General features: G+C 39.8%; 2 protein-coding genes across 4 annotated transcripts; both read right to left on the bottom strand.

Annotated features, from left to right (window-relative positions):
• Window positions 1-879: 879 nt before the first annotated feature.
• Window positions 880-3,603, bottom strand: pla2g12b (phospholipase A2, group XIIB). Of its 2 annotated transcripts, none has more exons than XM_083540378.1 (4): window positions 3,167-3,603; window positions 2,419-2,495; window positions 1,918-2,083; window positions 880-1,655 (listed from the first exon to the last, which is right to left on the bottom strand). In XM_083540378.1, exons 1-4 carry the CDS (start codon window positions 3,489-3,491, stop codon window positions 1,537-1,539), a joined length of 687 nt encoding a protein of 228 aa, XP_083396504.1. In that variant the 5' UTR covers window positions 3,492-3,603; the 3' UTR covers window positions 880-1,536. The 2 variants fall into 2 exon arrangements, with proteins under 2 accessions (XP_083396504.1, XP_083396503.1); XM_083540377.1 differs by having other exon boundaries at window positions 2,407-2,495; window positions 3,167-3,601.
• Window positions 3,604-3,887: 284 nt separating this feature from the next.
• LOC310725439 (uncharacterized protein C6orf118-like) lies at window positions 3,888-8,748 on the bottom strand. 2 transcript variants are annotated; one of them, XM_083540376.1, is made up of 11 exons: window positions 8,686-8,748; window positions 8,229-8,328; window positions 7,563-8,122; window positions 6,486-6,608; window positions 6,256-6,315; window positions 5,901-6,013; window positions 5,766-5,824; window positions 4,850-5,055; window positions 4,706-4,759; window positions 4,559-4,620; window positions 3,888-4,483 (listed from the first exon to the last, which is right to left on the bottom strand). In XM_083540376.1, exons 3-11 carry the CDS (start codon window positions 8,112-8,114, stop codon window positions 4,429-4,431), a joined length of 1,284 nt encoding a protein of 427 aa, XP_083396502.1. In that variant the 5' UTR covers window positions 8,115-8,122; window positions 8,229-8,328; window positions 8,686-8,748; the 3' UTR covers window positions 3,888-4,428. The 2 variants fall into 2 exon arrangements, with proteins under 2 accessions (XP_083396502.1, XP_083396501.1); XM_083540375.1 differs by having other exon boundaries at window positions 4,294-4,483; window positions 4,850-5,061; window positions 8,686-8,736.
• Between the last annotated feature and the right edge of the window lie 940 nt (window positions 8,749-9,688).

The following is a 9,688-nucleotide window of genomic DNA, read 5'->3' as shown; positions in this document are numbered from 1 at the left end:
GTTAATGCACAAGAAGGATTTCTGTATTTAAATCATATGCAAATGAATTCTATGCAAATATCACAGCTGACTCTGGCCAAACAGGGTAAATCTTAAAAAAAAAAAAAAAAAAGACATATAAATCCTGTTTCTATGCACATTGTAAATTGAAAATTGTAAGCACTTTCAGCATGCTGTGTGAATTCTGGTTCTGAAAGTTCATCGACCTCAGCTACATCACTTCAGTTCATAATTAGTCTTAACCAGAGATGCATGTGTATATAATCCTTCTTGGGCATGAATTATGTATGTATGTAGATGTCCATGACCTTTTTTAAACTTTCTTAAATTCTAATTTGAATCATCACCATCGTTAATACTGCTTAACAATACATTTATAGCATTTGGAGAATGCCCTTATTCACTTACTTTTATCTCAACTTTATTAGCAACTGAGCAGCTATGAGATTAAGGGCCTTTCTCAGGGGCCCAGTATTGGCATCTTTGTGTGGCTAGTATTTGAACTCACAACCTTCGGATCCAAATTCCAATCCCTTAACACTTAAACTTCCACCTCCACAATATTACTGGTCACATGAACTTCCTGAAAGTCCTGATGCAGACCTCTTGTCCCAAACAGATATTTTGCCCTTTTTTTTTTATTTTTAAATTTTTTTTTTTTTTATTACCAGTCCTTAAAAAGTCTAATGGATTTCTATGTGTAAATCTTGAACACATTTCCTCAATTTGAATGACACATTTATTTTCCTTTATATATCCACATTATATAACCAAATGCACAGCTCTATTTGTAGACACAGGTTTATTCTTGTCCCTGCTGAAGCACCATTTTAGTATGAGGAAGAAAAAAAAAAAAAAAAAAAAACCACGTACAAGATGTGACTCGAGTCTGACATTTATTCAGAATATATTCATTCAAAAGTTCAGAATAACTTAGAAACTTTCGGATGCGACAGAGTAGATGGTCATGAAATTCTTGAGTCTTATAATGTTTTAAATCTGTGTGAAATAAAACCACATTATTTATAAATTATATGCCAGTGTTTGGATTGTAAAAGTGGGTGAAATGTCAATCTGAAAGTCTCAGCGCTGAACTATAATAAATTACGAATATATTGCATTAAGTCCGGGGAGCACACTGTCACTTGGTGGGGGTGGAGTGGATTCTTCCAACCATTCGTAATGTGTCTTAAGTTTAGAATTACAGTATTATTCCACTCTGTCCTCTCATTTAGAATATAACCCTGACTGATCTTAAAACATTAGGCCTATAGGAGTACTAAAGGAATGCTCTCCTCCAGCAGCACCAGAGGAGTTTACCATTTAGATAAAACTGTAAACCCAAACCTATATCTAAATAATAAAAATGGAAAACAAAAACCCTGGCATCCACAGGAAGCATGTCAGTCGTTTGCTCCAATGAGGTTTCAGCAACACAAGTCTCTCTTTAGGAGTTCGCTGAGCTCATGTTGGTCGAGTTTGAAGGCGCATGGTAATGGTTGAGTCATTGCGCTTGGCTAAGGGGAGTGGTAGGTCTTACAACTCGTCTTTCTCCTCTCCCTCACAGATACATGCTGCCCTCTGGCTGTTCATGAACGGCCTGCAGCCCAGAGTCCAAACCGTGTTGTACATGGTGTCTGCAAATGCTTCGCAAGCTGCGAGAAGAGAGTGGCAGTTTATACGGCTATTAGTTATTTTCAAGTACACATTGTGTAGAAATAGGAAAGAGCAAGCAGATGTAGATAAACCAGAAAGGAGATTTTAGAGTGTACAAAGTGCATCCGTGTCGTAACGCAAAGCAACAGCTTTGTTATCTTTAACATTGTCAGTATCACACAGACCTCCTTGTTCTTCTAAGATCTTATTTACTTCAAGTCAGCAAACGTGGATGTGTGTGAGTCATGACCGCGTTCTCACCTTCAACCTTCGACATGAAGCCCAAGCTCTTTTTTAGGTCACTGCAGATGCTGTGGAGGCACCAGCGGAACTTGGTGTCGCAGCGGTACTTGTTGGAACCGCACGTGTCATAACAAATGTCCAGCTGGTTACAGCACTTGGTCATGGCTGGGATTCCCATGTCAAACTGTGGTAGAACATTGTGTATAAGAAACGGGTGATTTTAATTCATTTGATCTTATGCTCTTAGGAAAAAAAAAATGGATGAAATCAGGGGGTTTCCCTCTTCCCAAGAGTGCACATTTACTCTTTTGATTATTATTACTTTAATGAAAAATCTTTTTGAAAAAAAGTGCATCACTGGGTTGGTTTCATTAAGGGAGATTTTAAAGCTTTATGATTTATACCTTGAGTACCTTTTACATTAGAGTACAGTTTACGTAAAAGTACAATGAACATGGAAACACATGCTGGTGTTAGTCTGTTAGTATTGTTTCAGAAGACACATACACTTTCTGGTACCTGGAAACCAAGCAAAGAGGATGTGCAGCCATTGGGCTCAGGCATCTGGTAGTCTGGACGAGCTTGTGGAGCTTTACCTGTCAATCAACAAACATGCCTGTGTTACTTGGAGGAGAAAACACTGTGAAACAATCCACATCTTTACATTTTAATGGAGTGACAGGGGTGTCCAATCTTTTCCACAATGGGCTGGTGTGGGTGCAGGTTTTTATTCCTACCAAGCAAGTCCACACCAAATTCTACCTGTTTAAATCGAGTGATTTTCATTTGAAATAACTATCAGGTGTGGCCCTTGATTGTCTGGAATGAAAAACCTGCACCCACACCGGTCCTTTGTGGAAAAGATTGGACAACCCTGATTTAAGACATCGTTAATCCTTAGGAAAACAATAGCTCACCAGACACCCTAAAGTTCTCAACTACGGAAGGTTCCTCCTTCTGATATAATCTGCTTCGTTACGTAACCGTGCTGCTGTTATTCGGATTTAGGATAAAACTCTGAAGCAATAGTTTTGTAAGACTTAGCAAACATTTCACACTGACTCTCTAATGGTAGTTTATTGAACCAACACATGATCAAATCAGCATGAAATACAGAATCAAGCTTTGTCCATTTAGTTTCTTTAAGACAACTTTTCAGGGTTGTCCATGGCCAGGAGTGGTGCGATTGACATGAAGTAAAACTAAGCCATTCAGTAAAATTACATCACAGCTTTCTGTACGTCAACAATTCGCTTGGCTTGCTCACCGTATCTGCAGCGGTACTGGCACACGCCATCGCGGCCTCCCATCAGCTCCAGTAACGAGTCAAAATACCCATTGACTGCTTGAAAGCTGCCTCTGATGGAGCCCATGCCCCAGTCGGAATCCTCTTCATCCTGGGTAGTGCTGGCACCATCTTTGACCTGGTTTCCCTCAGCGCCAGCAGCCTGTAGGACTGTATCCAGGTTCGGCTCTTCAGCTGCTGCGGCTTCAGGAGCCAAAGGAGGCTCCTCAGCAGAAACGGCAGTGATGAGTGTTGCAGCGAGGCCCGTGGAGAGGCAGAGCAGAAGAACGAGGGCACACCGAGACATGGTGGTGAAGCACACAAGCCAGTCTTGTGTGGGAAGAGTGTCTTTGAAGTGAAAGAGCGTAACAGCCTGCTACTGATAGCGCCTCATGGACAGGACTTTGATCCCCGATTAGATCAAGCAGACAGCGAGGCACTGGCTGGTGCTAAGGTCAAAAAGCACAGCGGTTTCTATTGCTAAGGATAGAGGAGAGAGCATATTTGCAGCCACACACCCTCTTTATTCTTCTTGGCAGTTTGTGCTTCTTTTAAAATAAAAGGATGATCGTGTCAACTCTTTCACTTTGGCGAAAGTACGGTCATTGCCTTTGAGGTCATTTTCTTTTTTAAATAAAATGGAATAGTGCCAAGACAATCCACACTGAGAGTATTAAAAGTAAAACTAGAGAACGCAATCATCGGGTTGGCCGATTTATTGCAATTTTTTTTTTTTGGCAAGGCTTTGTGGTACATCTAGTGGTTAAACCGATGAACAACAAAAACACAAAATCGGAGCGAACCAGCACATGGTTGGTCAAAGGGCATTGTTTATTGGAATTGCTGGCTGCAGTAAACGTTCCTCTCGAAGGCACGTTCCTCGGTTCGGGTTCCTCGTCATGAAGCCGATTCCAAAAGTACACGGTGTAAAAAAGATCGTGTTATCAATCGCTTTACTTCATCCTTGTGTCTGACTGATAGCTGGTAGACTTTATCTTCTACTGACAACAGCTTTACACACCATCTTATTAGTCCAAAAGTTCTCTGCCTCTTTCCTACTAAAGAGTCTGAGTCACTCACAGAACAAAGTGAAAGACGGCTGTCTTCCCTAAGCATAGTTTCAACCCTTTTAAGAAGCCCCATGTTACTATATCACTTAAGCAATAAAAGATGATTTGAGAATATTAAAAATTAGGATGCATACTTTATAGAAGTAAAGAAAAGCAAAAAAAAAATTTTATTAGTTAAGTGTCCTTATTATGTCCTTTTAGTGTGGTCCATATGTCCTCCCAAATCTGCCTGTAAAGAAAAGAAACCAATAAATATCATTCTTCTATCATTCTGCCTGCATAGCAAGATGGGGACAGTACATACGCCTTTGTCTCCTCGCTGATTAGCGCGTTGCTCAAGACCAGTGAAATGTTTTGTTCGAGATCCTTTAAATGAAGAAAAAAAGGACAGTTTATGCCATATGATTTACACTTTGTACGGATTTCTAACCCCATTCCTGTCCCTCGTTACCTTATTGGCTCTCTGGAGACGTACATTTGATGCGGCAATGTTCAAGATTTCATCCTAAAGGCAGAAAAAAGACAGTCAGTGTTTAACGTCCGCTTAGCCAGAGCACAGTGTTCTTCTCGGAACAGACGCAAAAGAAGTTCGTACTTCTGAGTCTCTGATGCTGGTCTCCAGAGCACTGGTGATTACAGAGGACATCATCATCTCCTTGATGTCTCTCTCAAGGTCCTTCAGCTCACCCCACACTTTCCACACCTGCTGTCTCTTAGCCTCCACCTGAGCGACGGAGGAGCGTTCACACGGCATTACTCCTGAGAACGGGTCCTCATCACGTCGACGGGTATCACAGCTTTCTAAACCTCACAGGAAAAAACACACAGTAAATTTATCATTTTAGAAACATTTGTTTTAATGTTACAAATAATAATAAATAAATAAAAAAACACTGTGATATAAATAGTAAGCTGCTGGTGAAATATTATTTTTGTAGAAATGCACTATATGGACAAAAAAGTATCTGATTTTCCAGCCGACATTTACCACAAAGTTGGAGGCACATGAATGTATAAAAATGTGTTTGAAGGCAGTAGCATTAAATTCTACTATAGTCGAGCTAGAATCCTGTGCACAAAGCCAGCTCTATGAAGATACTTTACACGTTTTGGGGTGGAAGTTCTCCTGTTATAGAGGTCTGCCTTTAATCCTAGGTGGCTAAATGACCACAACTCTCCACGAGCACACTCCAGAGTCTAGTGAAACCTCTTCCCAGAAGAGTGGAGGTTATTATAACTGCAAATGGGCATTAAATGTGGAATAGGATGTTTTCTGGAATAAGATGTTTCATCATATGTGTCAGGTTTCTACAAGCTTCTCTATATGGTGTATATGAACTTGAAGTTATTTAAACGTGTGTGTGTGTGTGTGTGTGTGTGTGTGTGTGTGTGTGTGTGTGTGTGTGTGTGTGTGTGTGTGTGTGTGTGTGTGTGTGTGTGTGTGCGAGAAAGTAAATCACTGAACAGTGCTGAAAGATTTGCTTGTGATTATGGGTTCTTCTACTTTGTACCTTTTTCTTTCTGGTCTACCAGAGCTTTGAGTTGAACGTCTTCATACTCTAATCTGACTCTATAACGGAATAGAAGTGAATTTAGTGTAAACAATTATTTTGCATGAGAAAATCCAAATGAATTGAAAATAATACCTGTCATTTTCCTCTAAAACCCTCTTGGCTTCCTGTTCCAGTAAAAACACTTGACTTGCTGCTTCCTTTAGCTCGGGTCCTTCTGTGGAGGCTTCGACAGGGAGATCAGCAGACTGAACACAAGGCCGAATTATTCTTTGTTAGGACTTGCTATCAACAGAGCTAATAATCAAGCTAATCAAAGTAACGCTTAGATCTTAACATTGATCTTAACATTGATCAGATGTTCCTATACTTATGAAAACATTTGGTCCATACTGAGATGTTTGGTCCACCTCAATCATCTGATGATTCAGAAGTTTGTGATTTTGACAGCTGTTTCAAACATCAGAGTTGTTTTCATCAAAGCTCTCACCTTGTCCTGGAGAAGTGACTGTGAGGTAAGAAGTGATGCGACGAACAAATCGTACTCTTTCTGTATACAACATAAAATCACAAAAATATTTTATACTTAAACATAAAAATAATACGGCTATAATGGATCATTTCTATAAACACGAATGCGACTAATGCTTTGATGTAAATCATCAGGAAAGAAAGCACTCCGGTGTGTGAGACATGGCCGTGTGTGTTACAGTGTCTCACCTTGATTTCTCGGAGGATGTCGCCAAATGCACGTGAGCCGTTGCACACGTCATCAAAGACGTCGCTGAATACTCCGAGGCGCTCTCTGCAGGGACCTCTGCTTGCTGGAAGTTTCCTCAGTGCCTAACACACACACACACACACACACACACACACACACACATTAACAATTTTCTCTGTCGAAAATGTGCATCAGTCTCTCGCTGTCCTCGGAGATAATTAAGTCTAATTTGTCTGCGTTCTCAACCACATACAGCCGAGCCAAACCTATACGATGAGACGATGTGGGCCTCGTATGGCTTCTAAATAATACAAAAAATTGCATTATTTTGTTGAAAACGTGTCTGAAATTTTGCTGCATTTCAATTGTTTTTTACTGACGTTGCATCTGCTCAGTGGAGTTTAATGCATTCGAGTAATGAAATGCTTTTTGGATTATTCAAATGAAGACAAAGATCATGATCATTAGTCAAATGGGCCAGGAAGCCATTTCACAAGGCTTTTAAATGAAAATCCTGTTTTTTTGAGAGATATCAGTGTTTAGGGAATTTTGAAAAAAGAATGAAAGACTAATAATCTAACAGACCTGCAAAAAAAAAAAGTTAAGGTAAAGTTAGAGACTAAAAGAATAGTCCACATTTATAGACAGTCTTCAGGTATAACATGGTCATTAGGACGTTATAAGTGCCGAAGTTACTAACACTCATTATCTCCTCATCATGGCACCTGTTAGTAGGTGGGATATATATTAGGCAGCAACTAAATATTTTGTTCTCAAAGTTGGTCTGTTTGAAACAGTGAAAATGGGCGAGCGTTTTGACAGAGGCCAAATTCTGATGTCTAGACGACTGGGTCAGAGCATCTCCAAAAATGCAGCTCTTGTGGGCTGTTTCTAGTCTGCAGTGGTCAGAATCAAAAGTGCTCCAAGAAAGGAACAGTGGTGAACCGGCGACAGGGTCAGGGGCGGCCGAGGCTTATTGATGCACGTGTGGAATAAAGGCTGGACGTGTGGTCCGATCTAACAGACGAGCTCCTGTAGCTCAAACTGCTGAAGAAGTTTGTATGTATAGTACGAACCTGCTGAAGCTTGCTCTCATGCCGCTTTGCTGCTTCTCTCCAACTCTGACACTTCCTGTTTATCAGGTCTTTTGGCCGTTTGTCAATGCACCGCCCCTGGCGCAGTCGATCGCTCCGGGTGACCCCTGCTTTGTTTGTGTGTGTGAACCAGCTGTTGTCCTGTTTCTTCGTCTGAGACTCTGTACAACCATCCTGCTTTGCTTTTCTCATCTTACCTAGCTCTGGCCTGTCCAACCCTCCTGTCAGATTAGTGGTAACCAATTCCTCACGTTTCTGGATCCTAGGTTTATTAGTGTCTATAGTGCAGCTCTGTAGGCCATCAGTCACCTTCTCCCCATCAGCTTTGTGAGTTGGTTCCGTGTCTTTACACTGAGGCTCGGTCTGAATCGGCTTGAGTGGTCGGCTGTAGAGGGGTTTATTAGTGAGGCTGTTAAGACCCTGGTGACTTGAGCTGTCTGTCTGGATGTCAGCTTTGTCCACAAAACGCAGAAGCTCTTTCAGCTTGCGCTGCATGGCTGAGTGCCTCTGAGTTTGGTTGCCTGATGCAGACATGTCTAACACTGCAGAAGAGCAAAGAGAAGAACATTTGAGTGGATCATCTTCAGAATAGGAATGGCATAGCATTATGTGCTGTGCATATCAAAACACTGTGTTTAATACACCTACATTCTGGGTCAACCTTGTAGGTTCATAGTTAGAGATTGAAGCTTGTTCCCAGCACATTAAGTTGTCATCATCTGCTTTTCTTTTTTTTCTGGTTCTGACCCTAAGATTGTTGTTCGATGGACACACACACACAAAAAAAAAAAAAAAATTTAAAAGCTGATTAAAACATTGGCAACAATGCAGCACTAAATAATACCAAATAACATCTGGTCTATATATATATATATATATATATATGTATATATATAATACATAATAATACATAATACATATATTCAGTTGATCAGTATATGATTTTAATTAGCCCCAGCTAATAATGCAAATGAGAAAATATCGTCTCCCATATTTTTTCCTACAATGAAACTTTCTATAAATAAGTATCTTCCTTTATAATGCGGTAATCGCACTCTATGTGAAAATAATGATTTAAAAGTAATTGTAATGTTCGTGTTCTCACCTGTCGCTGTACTTCCAGCTGGAGGCGTCGAACACAGGTTGTCATGGCAACGCCTTCCATGCTTTTGTTAGTAACTTCCGGTCACGTGGTTAAAGGCGGAAACGCAGTGGTTTTGTCTTTAATCTTTTTTTTTTTTTTTTTTTTTATTGATTTGAGGAATTCGGTTTCTTGTTTCTTGTTATTTTTTTTTTTTCATTGGCCACTTGTATGTATATAAGTCTGTATACTGCCATTATTTGGACATTAGTAATAATGTAAATATAATCTAAAACGTTATATACTTTCTATTAATGCATTTTGTCCATCTCTAGTCTACAGGACTTCTAGTATGTGTAATTAATTAATTGGGATATGTAAGGATGGCATGTCTTTGCATAGATTGATAGAGGCTTTTTTTGAGGAATGTGCAAACGCACAGCTTTTGTCTTGCAAAATGTCTGTAACCTCTGTCAGGTGTATAAGATTATACATGATCCAAGTTCTCCCATGACAGGTAGAGCAGGTTCAATAGTCTGGATTTCATGTAGGAATATTTTTATCCATGTGACCCTTTCCTGACTGACAGGAGGTGTAACATTCCAAAACTGATGATTTTTAGTGACTAGTGTTGAAAACAAGTCCCTTTTTGATGGATTGAGTTTGGTTGATACTTATGTTAGTCTGGATGATTGTTTGTTTTGCATCAAAAGCAATGAAGTCTCCACTGAAAGGGTTTCCTTTTGTCTTGAAATACAAAATCTTGACTAATCTGAGACTGAGTGTTCAATGAAATGCTGACACACACACACACACACACACACACACACACACACACACACACACACACACACACACACAAATATACTTCCAAAAATATTTCCCAAACAAAGACGTCAGCTTAGAAGAACTGATTTTGTCTTCGTGTTTTCAAATAAAATACCGAACAGAATTTCAATGCACCATTAGTGATATATTTATATATATATAAAATTACATTCAAATAAATAAATGTTTAGGATTACTC

Source organism: Silurus aristotelis (assembly GCF_946808225.1).
Source record: "Silurus aristotelis genome assembly, chromosome: 4".
Taxonomy (NCBI): Eukaryota; Metazoa; Chordata; class Actinopteri; order Siluriformes; family Siluridae; genus Silurus; species Silurus aristotelis.
This window is presented reverse-complemented; position numbering and strand designations above follow the sequence as displayed.